Raw genomic sequence first — 14,212 nt, forward strand, 5'->3', positions numbered from 1 at the left:
CCTTTGCGTTTCCCCCTGCTAGACTCTCTTCTAGATCGAGCGTCTGGTATGCCACGGGAGAAGTTCTCGGCTTGGGAGTTCCTGCCTCTGCCCAGGGCGACTTCTCAAGTCTTGTAGACTCTCTCCGCCGCCTTGCCATGAGACGCTCAAAGATATGTTGGTCATCTTCGGACCTGGACCACCTTTTGAAAGGTATCTTTAGGGCCTTCGAAGTTTTTAACTTCTTAGACTGGTGTCTAGGAGCCCTAAGCAGAAAGACCTCTCCGACAGAGAAAGAGACTTCCTTGCTCATTATGTCCTGCATGGACAAGGCCGTACGTGATGGGTCTAATGAGCTTGCTGCATCATTTGTGTCCGGAGTCCTTAAAAAGCGTGAAAACCTATGCTCATTCCTTTCAGCTGGAGTTACACAGTGCCAGAGATCTGAGCTTCTCTTTGCTCCTCTTTCCAAGTGCCTTTTTCCAGAAGCCCTGATTAAGGAAATAGCCGCTTCATTGGTGCAGAAGGACACTCATGATCTTGTTGCGTCCTCCGCTCGCAAAGCTCCCCCTTTGCCTACCTTGTCAGCTAGACCAAGGATGGACACTCCAGCGCCCCGTTTTATTCCGCCCTTTCGTGGCAGAGCCTCCAGCAGAGGAGGTGCTCGTGCCGAAGGGAAACGAGGAAAGAAGAAAGGATCCAAGTCCTTTAAGGGCAGAGTCTGACTGCCCGCATCTTCAGACAGCAGTGGGAGCCAGACTCAAGAACTTCTGGCAGACCTGGGAGAAGAGAGGCGCAGATGCACAATCTGTGAAGTTGCTCAGAGAGGGGTACAAGATCCCTTTTGTACGGAAACCCCCTCTAGCAACGTCTCCCATCGATCTCTCTCCCAGGTACAGAGAGGAAGACAAGAGACGAGCCTTGAAACAGGAAGTGTCTCTTTTACTAGAGAAGGGAGCGGTGGTCAAAATCTCGGACCTTCAATCTCCGGGATTCTACAACCGACTCTTCTTGGTGCCAAAGAAGACAGGAGGGTGGAGGCCGGTGCTAGACGTCAGTGCTCTGAATGTCTTTGTCACAAAGCAGACGTTCTCCATGGAGACCACAAAGTCAGTCTTAGCAGCGGTCAGAAGGGAAGACTGGATGGTCTCTTTAGACCTAAGGGACGCCTACTTCCACGTCCCCATCCACCCGGACTCCCAACCTTTTCTGAGATTCGTTTTCGAAAAGGTTGTCTACCAGTTTCAAGCCCTGTGCTTTGGCCTAAGCACAGCTCCTCTTGTGTTTACGAGGCTGATGAGGAATGTAGCCAAATTCCTTCATTTATCGGACATCCGAGCCTCCCTCTATTTGGACGACTGACTTCTCAGAGCTTCTTCCAGTCGTCGCTGTCTGAAGGATCTAAAGTGGACTCTAGATCTGACCAAGGAATTGGGTCTCCTTGTCAATATGGAAAAGTCACAACTGGTCCCATCCCAAACTATTGTGTATTTAGGGATGGAGATTCACAGTCTAGCTTTTCGGGCTTTTCCGTCGGCCCCCAGAATAAGCCAAGCCCAGTTATGCATCCAGAACATGCTGAAGAAGGAACAATGCTCAGTCAGGAAGTGGATGAGTCTGGTAGGGACGCTATCATCCCTGGAACAATTTGTGTCATTAGGAAGACTACACCTCCGTCCTCTTCAATACCATCTAGCTTTTCACTGGAAAAAGGACAAGACGCTAGAAGCGGTCTCGATCCCCATTTCCGAAAAGATGAAGTCTTGCCTGACTTGGTGGAAGGACAGTATCAACCTAAGAGAGGGTCTTCCCCTGGCTGTTCAGACTCCCAACCACGTTCTCTTCTCGGACGCATCGGACGTAGGCTGGGGCGCGACATTAGACGGTCGGGAATGTTCGGGACTGTGGAACTCGAGTCAAAGGATCATGCATATCAACTGCAAGGAGCTGCTGGCAGTACATCTGGCCTTGAAAAGCTTCAGGTCTCTCCTTCGAGGCAAAGTGGTGGAAGTGAACTCGGACAACACCACTGCCTTGGCGTACATCTCCAAGCAAGGAGGGACCCACTCACTGACGTTGTACGAGATCGCAAGGGACCTGCTCATCTGGTCAAAAGGTCAAAACATATCACTAGTAACGAGGTTCATCCAAGGCAACTTGAATGTCATGGCAGATTGTCTCAGTCGGAAAGGGCAAGTAATTCCAACGGAATGGACCCTCCACAAGGATGTATGCAAGAGACTTTGGGCCACTTGGGGCCAACCAACCATAGATCTCTTTGCAACCTCGATGACCAAGAGGCTCCCAATATATTGCTCACCAGTCCCGGACCCAGCAGCAATACATATAGATGCCTTTCTCCTAGATTGGTCGCATCTAGATCTATACGCATTCCCACCGTTCAAGATTGTCAACAAGGTACTGCAGAAGTTCGCCTCTCACGAAGGGACAAGGTTGACGCTAGTTGCTCCCCTCTGGCCCGCGAGAGAATGGTTCACCGAGGTACTTCGATGGCTAGTAGACGTTCCCAGAAGTCTTCCTCTAAGGGTGGACCTTCTACGTCAGCCACACGTAAAGAAGGTACACCAAAGCCTCCACGCTCTTCGTCTGACTGCCTTAAGACTATCGAAAGATTCTCGAGAGCTAGAGGCTTTTCGAAGGAGGCAGCCAGTGCGATTGCTAGAGCAAGGAGAACATCCACCCTTAGAGTCTACCAATCGAAGTGGGAAGTCTTCCGAAACTGGTGCAAGTCAGTATCTGTATCCTCGACCAGTACCTCTGTAGCTCAAATAGCTGACTTTCTCCTATACCTGAGAAAAGGACGATCACTTTCAGCTCCCACTATCAAGGGCTACAGAAGCATGTTGGCATCGGTCTTCCGGCATAGAGGCTTAGATCTTTCCAACAATAAAGATCTTCAGGACCTCCTTAAGTCTTTTGAGACCACGAAGGAGCGTCGTTTGGTTACACCTGGTTGGAATTTAGACGTGGTACTAAGATTCCTCATGTCAGACAGGTTTGAGCCGCTACAATCAGCCTCCCTGAAAGATCTCACCTTAAAGACACTTTTCCTGGTATGCTTAGCCACAGCTAAAAGAGTCAGTGAGATTCATGCCTTCAGCAAGAACATCGGATTTTCGTCAGAAAAAGCTACATGTTTGCTACAACTTGGTTTTCTAGCCAAAAATGAGCTGCCTTCTCGACCTTGGCCGAAATCGTTCGATATTCCCAGCTTATCGAATATGGTAGGCAATGAACTAGAAAGAGTCTTATGCCCTGTGAGAGCTCTTAAGTTCTATTTAAAGTGAACTAAACCTTTACGAGGCCAATCTGAAGCTTTATGGTGTTCAGTTAAGAAACCATATTTGTCTATGTCAAAGAATGCTTTATCCTACTTTATCAGACTGTTAATACGAGAAGCTCATTCACATCTGAGTGAGGAAGACCAAGCATTGCTTAAGGTGAGGACACACGAAGTTAGAGCTGTCACAACTTCCGTGGCCTTTAAGCAAAATAGATCTCTGCGAAGTATAATGGACGCAACCTATTGGAGAAGCAAGTCAGTGTTTGCGTCTTTTTATCTAAAGGATGTCCAGTCTCTTTACGAGGACTGCTACACACTGGGACCATTCGTAGCAGCGAGTGCAGTAGTGGGTGAGGGCTCAACCACTACAATTCCCTAATTCCATACCCTTTTAATCTTTCTCATACCCTTTTAATCTTTCGCATCCTGGTTGATTTGGCGGGTGGTCAAAGTCATTTCTTGAGAGCGCCTAGATTAGGGGTTTTGATGAGGTCCTGTTGTATGGGTTGCAACCCTTGATACTTCAGATTCTAGGGGTCGATCAGCATCCTAAGAGGATCGCGAGGCTCCGTAAGGAAGACGTACTTAAAAGGCAGAGTAATTGTTTAAGTCGACTTCCTTACCAGGTACCTATTTATTTTGTTTTTGTTATTTTGATAACTTCTAAAATGAAATAAAAACTCTTAGCTCATAAAAGTGTAAACATATATTGCTGGTCTCTACCCACCCCCCTGGGTGTGAATCAGCTATATAATCACCGGCTAAGTTAAATATTGAAAAATTTTATTTTGATAATAAAATAAATTTTTGAATATACTTACCCGGTGATTATAAATTAAATGACCCTCCCTTCCTCCCCAATAGAGACGCAGTGGGACGAGGAGAAAATTGAGTCTTTGTTTACATTGAGAACTGGGTATCTGGACGACAGATGGCGCTGTTGGGCACACCCGCAACCTGTGTAGCGATCGCTGGCGAGTTTTTACCGTAGAGTTGTCTGTCGAGCAACAGAGTTGCAGCTATATAATCACCGGGTAAGTATATTCAAAAATTTATTTTATTATCAAAATAACATTTTCAGTACACTATGCTTGAGGAATACCACAGTTTTGCTCATCTCTGGTTTCCGTATTTTTTGTACAGTACTGTATTCTTTATTTTCAGGATGGACAGTCTTAAAGAACAAAAAATATCATGGTACCATGCCTGAACAGGCAGTGCGTACAACCCTCCCACTCGTTCAGGAATTGAGCAAAGTGCGACACTGGGAAACAAAAGATGTGTCTGGTCTCTCCAAAGAAGGGTCTGAGGGTTCTCCACCGACTAAGCAGCCTCTTATTAGTGAAGTATCCTCCAAAAAGATAGAAAAAGTAAAACCAAAGTTTGTGTTAGAAAAAATTGGTTCAGGAGAGATTAAACTACAGGCCAAAGTTGAATTACCAGAAATGGTAAGTCTTCCAGCTCCTTTTGAAATAATCATTGTTGCAGAGGTACTAATGTTTTGAAGCTCTTTCAATTATATCTTACGTATCTAAAATTTCTTGATTACTGGATGAGATACAGATACATATTAGTGTATACTGTATATGGTATTTACAATTCATTTTATTACATGATTGAATTATTTTACTCTCAAGTGATTCAATCATTGAAAATATGTGGTTCAACTTTGAGTTAATTGGTAAAATTTTGTTGTTTAGGTGTTCCCATATGCTGTTATGATGGAGTATAGTCAAACATTCACTTTAATGTGTATACCTTTAACCTAAAAATCTCAAATTAAGGAACTCCATTGTTTTCTTTACAGGAGCATATTCTGTTAATTTTTCAGTATTATAGTTTAACCAGATCACATGATAGAATTTAGACAGATTTATCTGCCATGAGTGAAGTGCTCTGAAATGATGAATAGAAATAGGTAAAGGAGTAAGTTGAATATCTGAGAAGTTAGCAATGGGAAAGAGTAGAAAATATTGAAGCTGAAGAGCAATGATGCTTGTAGTACAAGCATTAAGATACAGTTTTAATGCTGCGTACGATGTATGAATAACAATTTTATATGTAAGAATTTGGTATACATCACATTACTGTTCAACTGCACTGTAGTTATGCGCTATGTCTTTGAAAAGAGCAAAAAGAATGATGTTTTGTGATCAGAAAATTTTTTATATGGTACTTTCTTTACATTATTATTGTTGTTATTAAGTAGCCTATGGTATTATGATCAGACAATATTTACACTGTAAAGTTGTTATAAAATTATCTTTTATCAGTGACAATACACTTCTATATGATGCAATTAAATTCCAGATTAACGGGAAACATATAGACGTAGCAGTTGGAGAAGACAGACTCGTGGTGGAGACTAGTAAGAGTTTATTCGATACATTTGTTCCCTTCAAATTGGACAATGACAGAGCAGATGCTCACTTCATTACATCCTCAAAGGTACAGTATCTGTTACTTCAAAGTATTCATCTGGATTATCATTGGTAAAGGTGAAGTAGCAGCGTCAGTCATGTTGAATTAACGACAATCACTTGCAAAAACACTGAGCACAAAACAATTACGACTTTGCGGGCAAGTCCAAAACAGAAGGATGACCTGGAGAGCGCGAGTAGTAGGTGTCGGTGGGTTAGTCCAACTGTATTCTCTAGGGCCTATCACGGCCCTCCCCTTTGATGAAGGGATTATCTAAATGGAAGACAGCCTGTGTATAGTGGTTTTCACACGCCCTTGTTAAATACACGACACCCACAAGGTGATCGCGCGAGGGTAGTAACCTCTGCATTCCATGCTTTTATCTTTCTCTAGTATATTTGGAAGATTTATATTAGAAGAGTGTTAAGAAGGACCCTTTTCACCGGGCGTCACAGGTCTCTCCCCAGAAATAGATTTTCCCTTCGTCAAAATCCCTTTTTTGGGCTCAAGCCATGTCGTCCTGATGGAAGTTCCTTAAAGGCAGCTTCCTAGGGTATATTACAATTACGGCGATATTCCCAGAGAATTTACCTTCAGGTACCCAGAATTCTAACTCCTGGAGCGAGTATCCCTAAAAAAGACCTTAGGGATATCGTAAATATCAGTGGACGTATTCTTGACACGCCTCATAGCAATCTATACCCCGAATAGAGTTAACACTTCGTAGGGGTCAAATGGCAAGAAAAGGAAAACGATAAGAAAGGGGGGGAGCCGTTCGTAAGGCATCTCTCCTCCCCGTTTCGAAAGCGTGCCCTGCGCCGCTCGCGGCGCCATCTGTATTCCTTTTTGCGTAGCTCTACGACTCTGTGTTTTGTTCCCTGTTTTCTACCAAATCTTGGAATTTCTTGTGTAATAATGCTTTCTCCAACTTCTTCTGCCTCGGATAAGTTGAGTACTATTTCTTTTATGTATAAATGTAGGCTCTTGGTTAAAATTAAAGTAATTAAAAGAGTTATCTTTGATACAAGAGCTGTTGCCTGCTGGAGGCATCATGGATGCTGTCGCTCGCTAGAATAGGATTTATTTGTTAGCAAGAGCGACGTTCCCAGCCCCTTTGCGCTTAAATATTAGCTACTTAGCTTATTTAGGAATTCTGTTATGATGCGTTAGTAGTGTGCCTGGCGAAGTTTTGCCTAGGCTGCCAACACTAGTCTTCGTAGGCTAGCGGTTGGCCTATGTACTTCCTGCATGATAATTAGTCTTCCAAGTGTGATTTTATTGCTTTAAGCGTTAGGCAACGTTATACATATAAGCCCTTTTCGAGTACCTTCCAAGATAGTATTGGTGTGAGTTTCGGTGAATTAGGTAATCGATTCTCTTAGTGCCTAGGCTAGGTTGTCTTAGGTCATTATAATATTATCTGTTTCCCCGTTTGCTCCCTTCTCTTCGGGGAAGGGGCAAACCCTTTCCCTCTGTTTAAGCCCTAGGCTTAACTCTAGTGGTTTGTTTGAATTAATTTTCAAATATATCTATGCTGGAGTAGTACTGTACCTTCCCGTTCCATCTGAATTGGTTCAGAGGGGGACAGTACAACAGTGTTTAGTCTGAGTCCAGGTTGGTCTGGCATGGGGCAGAGTCTCCCTTGCTGACTGACACGGGCATAAGGGGTTTATCCCCCTTGGTCCACCTTGTTGGGTTCCAGTAGTGATCCCTTCGCTCGGTGACCCCTCAGACTTGTCCTCTTGCCGTTCTGGATTCGGGATATGTTCCCTTTTCTGGAATAGCAATTCCTTCCTTGCCGTGGTTTTAGGGAGGCAGCCAGTAGTGCCGGCCTCCCCCTCGGGTCTTTCTCTGGCTGAGATGAGCTGTCTTAGTTGAGAATGACCCTTAACCAAGGCAAGGTTGGATAGGACCCTCTGTCCTTCCCTTCTATTTTCCGTTCCTTTGTGTCAGTCGTCCGCATCCGTACCTAGCCTAGGTTAGGATGGGGAACTGACGTGGTCTCCTGTCGGCCGGCAGAGTGTGCCGTCCGGCAGAGACCCTTCCTTCGAGTGCTGCCCGGTCCTTTCTTGGTCCCTCCATCGCTGCCGTCTGTAGATTCAGTAAGCAGCGGTTAGGAAGCCTGACTTAGCGTCTCCCCTTCCTTTCGGCACTCTTTCTGGTGCCGGGCACAGAGGCTCATAGCCTCTTAGCCCGGCACTCATTCTGTTGTCTTCGTATGTGTTGTCCTTGCCGTCTGCCGGCCTACAGGCCGGCCGTCGGTGGGGAGGGGTGTTCTCCAGTTCTCTTGCTGTCGGTCGGCGATGGTTATATACCTTTGCCGGCCGGTCTCTTGCTCATCTGCCGGCCACTATAAGTGGGGCCGGCAGCCGAGCGCTGCCTGGTGTGGAGACCAGCCGGCAAGGTTTGCTTACTGCTGCCGGCCGGCCTGCTACACTGCCCGGTTAGCCGGCCACTAAGAATGATGGCCGGCAATGCAGTGCAAACAGGGTGGCTGCGGACCGGCAACCACTGCCGGCCGGTTCAGGCATGGGATCTGGAGTTCTCCCCAATAGGGGTGATCTGATGTTGTGTACTTGAGATCTACCTTTCGAAAAACGGGGGGGGGGGGGTGCTGACTGGCAATAGCCGGCCGGCACACCACCCTCAGGTACTGTATCAGTCCTTTCTTTGGTGGTGTATTCAACCAAGGGAGTCCATGATATAGTAGGTTACAACACTGTCTTTTCTATCTTACTTGTGTTACTTGTGCAATCACTTGGTGTCGCCTTACAAGGATAAAAGAGAATTCTTTTCATCCCTGGCCGGAATGGTAAAATTTTACCTTAGGTGTGAGCTACACCTAATTTCCTTTGGAAATATGCTCTCTGGTTATTCTAGTAAAGACTAACTATGTGACTTTGGCTGGTGGGCTTCCACAGGTGTTTGTGTGGGTTTCACAAGTAGGTGTCTTTCCCTTATTCTTGGTGAATACTCATTTGTTACATGTGAATTGAAATTCACTTGATATTCATGGAAATTTTTCTTCTTTTACAGGAGGAGCATCCGAAGTGTGATAGTGTCTTCTGCAATGTCCGCAGTAAGAACTTTTGCGGACATGTCTCGTGTAGGAGGCACGCGGCTTGCGCAGCCTCCAATGATGACCATCGTTACTGGGATCCGCAGGTATGTGCTGTATGTACTAACCTGCTATCAGAGGCTTTTGAATCCCCTAGGTCGGCGGAGTCAAGAGATGCAGCAAGGGAGAAGCTTCGCTTATGGGTAAGGGGTTTTCAGAAAAACACCACTGGACCTTATCTTCCTAATGAGAAGATGAGGGCATACCTTTTTCCCAAGGCTTCCATTGACGCTGTTGTTCCCCAGCCTCGGCCGGAGATCCCTCTCGTCCAGATCCCAGTGGAGGAGGATGTTGCTGACGCCATGCAGGACATCCAGTTGGACGACAAGATGTCTGACTTGTCCGATCGTGCGGAACAGGATCTCCTCGCAGAAGGCGAGGAGGAGGATCGAGATCCTATTGCCGTGGAGGAAGAGGTTCCCGTATCTTCAGACGTGCCGGTTCAGGTCCCTGAACATATCCCCTCTACCTCGTCCGCTCTTCCAGCAGAGCTAGGACAGGCTCTCTCTTCCATCGTTGGTATGATCCAACAGATGCAGAGGGAGAATAATCAGAAGGCCGCTACTTTGGAGCTCCAGATGCAGAAGATCACAGCATCACGTGGACCTCCAAAGAAGCTCAACGTGAAGGACCTTCCTCTGTGCTCGGATGCCAACCCGTGGAGATATGCCGAGCACATGCCGATGACGATTGGGAAGATCGTCATGTCGGAGAAACTGGGCTCAGTTCCCCTTGAGGAGGTGGAATTCTGGCCCAGTAGAGGGGCCTACCCAGACTGTTATGTCCTTTTGAAGAAGGAGCCGGCCTCGAAGGAGGAGACGGAACCAAAGGAGGTGATTATCCTGGATCACTCCAAGGCTCAAGCCACTTTAACAGCTGCATTGAAGGAGAGGGGGTTCTCAAACTCTAAAGTTGCCGCTTTGAGTGAGAAGCACCCCTTCTTTGTATCCTCCCCGGCTAGGGCCTTCCCCTTTATGCAAAAGGGGTTCGCGGCCGTCTTGAAGGCGGTTGAAGCTGGCAAACCGTGTCCATCTCTGGAGGAATGCAAACCTCTGTCGTTGGCATTGCCGCTGGACAATAAGGACTGGAAGGAGGTGCACCTCACTTTCTCGGTTGGGAAGTTGGACGCTGACATTGCAGGTCAGCAGTTCGGCGAAAACCTTCCCAAGTTGTCGGAATTCCTCCTACGGAGGGAATTGGACATAAAGGAGCGCCTGGCAGCCTCGATGTCTCTCCAGACCAACATGGAGACGATGGCTAGCGACCCCAAGATGCCGGAGATGTTCATGGTAATGGCCAAGATCCATCTGGCCACGGTGACTAAGGACCTCTATTGCTTTGTTAAAGCAAGGAGGGCCTGTAGGGAGTTTGTGTTTGCCTCGGCCACAGTGAGGCATGAACCCAAGAGGCTCATTTCATCCAGCATCTGGGGTAAAGATCTCTTTCCCAACGACGTGGTCAAAGAGGTCGTGGACAAGGCAGCCACTGAGAACCGCAATCTTCTCCTGAAGTGGGGCCTGTCCCTTAAGAGGAAGTCTTCTCCGGATGAGGGCCCTCAGCCGAAAGGAAAGGCGAAGAAATCAAGGTTTTCCTCCCGTCCAGCCAAGCCTTTCAAACCACAAAGACAGCAGCAGCAGCAGCCAGCTTTGCCTCCGGTACCACAACTGGTAGCCCAGACCCCGACCACCTTCCAATGGGTACCCCAAGCCATGTCATCAGCTTCCCCGGCATTCAATCCCGTGTTCGAGGGACAATCAACCACGTTTCGTGCAAGACCCAGAGGGGCAGCCAGAGGTTCGGCGAGACGCCCCTCTAGGGGACGAGGATTCAGAGGTGGTCGCGGCCAGGGAGGCAAGACTGCAGGGCAGTCAAAGTGAAGTGTCGCTGGTAGGTGGGAGACTTCAGTATTTCCGGGATCGCTGGACCTTCGATCCCTGGGCCCACAGCCTTCTCAAAAATGGACTGGGTTGGAGTTGGTACAGTACTCCGCCCCAGTGCCCTCAATTTTTCCAACACTCCACCCCCGTTTTGGAGGAGTACATCCAAGATCTGTTGGAGAAAAAGGTGATCCGGAGGGTAAAGTCCATCAAGTTTCAAGGGAGGCTGTTTTGTGTTCCCAAGAAAGACTCGGGGAAACTCAGAGTCATTCTGGACTTGTCACCACTCAACAAGTTCATAGTGAACCACAAGTTCAAGATGTTAACGTTACAACACATAAGGGCCTTACTGCCCAAGAGGGCATATACCGTCTCCATCGATTTGTCAGACGCATATTGGCACGTTCCAATAAGTCGCCGTCTCTCCCCCTACCTAGGATTCAAGCTACAACAAAAACTTTATGCTTTCAGAGCGATGCCCTTTGGGCTAAACATAGCCCCAAGGATCTTTACAAAGCTTGCGAGCGCAGCGCTCAAACAGTTACGCCTAAAAGGGTTCCAGGTAGTAGCCTACCTGGACGATTGGTTGGTGTGGGCAGCATCCAGAGCAGAATGCTTGCAAGCTTCCCTACAAGTGATTCAGTTCCTGGAATATCTAGGTTTCATGATCAACAGAAAGAAGTCTCGTCTTTCTCCAGCTCAGAGGTTCCAGTGGTTGGGAATTCACTGGGATCTAGTGTCACACTGTTTTTCCATTCCGATGTCAAAGAGGAAGGAAATAGAGGGGTCTGTCAGGAGACTTCTAGGTTCCGAGAGGATATCAAGACGCGAACAAGAGAGGGTTTTGGGCTCTCTTCAGTTTGCATCAGTAACAGACCCAGTGCTAAGAGCACAGCTAAAAGATGCAGCGGGAGTATGGAGAACCTTTGCATCGAAAGAGCGAAGGGACTTGAAGAGACCGGTCCCACTTCGACTACGTTCTCTTCTCAGACCGTGGTCTCAAACCAGTCATCTAAAGAGGTCTCTACCTCTTCAGCCATCCCCCCCGTCAGTGACAATCCACACAGACGCCTCAAAGGTAGGGTGGGGGGGTCACTCCCATCGGAAAAAAGTGCAAGGGACCTGGTCCAAGCTATTTGGGACTTTTCACATAAACTATCTAGAAGCTATGGCAGTGCTTCTTACCCTGAAGAAAGTATCCCCACGTCACTCGATCCATGTAAGGTTGGTACTGGACAGCGAGGTGGTAGTGAAATGTCTGAATCGGCGGGGATCGAGATCCCCACCTCTCAACCAGGTAATGTTAGCCATATTCCGACTGGCGGAGAAGAAGAAGTGGCACCTGTCAGCAGTTCACCTTCAAGGAGTCCGGAATGTGACCGCGGACGCTCTATCCAGGGTTACACCGATAGAGTCAGAATGGTCCCTAGACGCAGGATCATTCTCCTTCATCTTGAGACAAGTCCCAGAACTGCAGATAGACCTCTTCGCGACGAAGGACAACAAGAAGCTGCCGAAATATGTGTCCCCATACGTGGACCCATTGGCGGAAGCAGTAGATGCGATGTCCCTTGATTGGAACAGATGGTCCAGGATCTACCTGTTTCCCCCTCACAATCTGATGTTGAGGGTCCTCAACAAACTGAGATCCTTCAAGGGAGTAGCAGCAATAGTGGCCCACAAGTGGCCGAACAGTGTATGGTTCCCTCTAGCTCTGGAACTACGACTGAAGTTTCTACCACTCCCGGACCCAGTTCTGTCCCAGCAAGTCCAGAAGTCGACTGTCTACGCTTCATTACAGAAAACCCGAACCCTGCAGCTCATGATTTTCTCTCCCTAGCGGTGAAGAAACGGTTCGGAATCTCGAAAGATAGCATCGACTTCCTGGAAGAATACAAGTGTAAGTCTACTAGGAGGCAGTACGAATCTGCATGGAAGAAATGGGTAGCCTTTGTCAAAGACAAGAACCCACAAGAGATCTCTACGGAGTTCTGCCTATCCTTCTTCATTCACCTCCACGGACAGGGGCTGGCGGCTAACACAATTTCTACATGTAAGTCAGCTCTGACAAGACCCATTCTATATGCCTTCCAGGTAGACCTCGCTAACGAGATGTTTAATAAGATCCCGAAGGCCTGTGCTAGGCTTAGACCATCAGCTCCTCCAAAGCCTATTTCGTGGTCGTTAGACAAAGTCCTTCATTTTGCCTCATTACTGGATAATGAGGAATGTGCATTGAAGGACCTGACTCAAAAAGTGATCTTCCTTTTTGCCCTTGCTTCTGGGGCCAGAGTTAGTGAGATTGTGGCCCTCTCGAGAGAGGAGGGCCGAGTTCAGTTCCTGGATGGGGGAGAACTGAACCTGTTTCCGGACCCTACGTTTCTCGCTAAGAACGAGTTGCCCACCAACAGGTGGGGTCCCTGGAGAATCTGCCCTCTGAAAGAAGATGCATCTCTATGTCCCGTAGAATGCCTAAAGATCTATCTTCGTAGAACTTCAGACTTCCATGGGGGCCAACTATTCAGAGGAGAAACATCGGGCTCGAATTTATCTTTAAATCAGCTTAGGGCGAAAATTACATATTTTATTCGCAGAGCGGATCCTGACAGTTCACCCGCAGGTCATGATCCGAGGAAAGTTGCTTCATCCTTAAACTTCTTTAACTTTATGGATTTTGAACACCTTCGTTCATACACTGGCTGGAAGTCTTCCAGGGTATTCTTTCGCCACTATGCTAAGCAAGTGGAGCAGCTAAAGAGGTCTGTGGTAGCAGTTGGTTGCGTCGTTAACCCTGCTGTCTAACTCTGCGAGGAACAGTGGAATCATTTGGGACTTTGATTCTTGGGTGAGTGGTTAGTTATATGCGTTGATATAACTAGTAGTGACGGCTCTGAGAGCCCACAGTGACTGTTCCAGCGTTATGGTGATGGTAGCACAAGTACAGACAGGTGTGCCAAGCGTTTGCTAACGCTAATGTCAGCAAAGTAGTAACATGGACGTTAACTTTGATACCTGGGTATGTGGCAAGTGACCTATTTGTTTTCTTTCAGATAACCATTCATCCATGCACTACGGTACTTGTGTAAATTGTTGGTCATCCACCTATCATATGTACATATTTATGGTGACCATGTCTATTTATTGTTACTCAATAAACTTGTTCTCGGGAACCTTGCGTCTCCTTCACCTATATTGATTTCATGTCATTTATTGAGCATTTAGCCTATGTATATTAATCGGGGATATCTATAATAGCCTATTCCTTAATGCAAAGCCTTGTTGCACTGGTTTATACTTTCCTTAGCATAAAGGACTCCACCCCTCTCTGAGGACGGTGGTGGCAGCAAGTTTAATCCTACGCAGATATAACCTTTTTGTCTAATTTTACTTCGACCAGGGTGCTGGTCGGGATTTTTCCCTTGGATGCTGTAGTCCCGTAAGACTATGCTTTACTTCATATAGAGTGAGACCACTATATTGTACTGGCTGGCGAGTGATTCATACATAGGTATA

General features: G+C 47.1%; 1 protein-coding gene across 1 annotated transcript in view; it reads left to right on the top strand.

The window, feature by feature from the left end:
* Pih1D1 (PIH1 domain containing 1) overlaps window positions 1-14,212 on the top strand; it is a 203,722-nt gene that overhangs the window by 143,986 nt on the left and 45,524 nt on the right. Inside the window, exons 5-6 of the mRNA XM_068381368.1 lie at window positions 4,448-4,731; window positions 5,594-5,731. Of these exons, the coding sequence (XP_068237469.1) occupies window positions 4,448-4,731; window positions 5,594-5,731 (422 nt within the window). The remainder of the gene's footprint in view (window positions 1-4,447; window positions 4,732-5,593; window positions 5,732-14,212) is intronic.

This window comes from Palaemon carinicauda, chromosome 10 (genome assembly GCF_036898095.1).
Source record: "Palaemon carinicauda isolate YSFRI2023 chromosome 10, ASM3689809v2, whole genome shotgun sequence".
Classification (NCBI taxonomy): domain Eukaryota; kingdom Metazoa; phylum Arthropoda; class Malacostraca; order Decapoda; family Palaemonidae; genus Palaemon; species Palaemon carinicauda.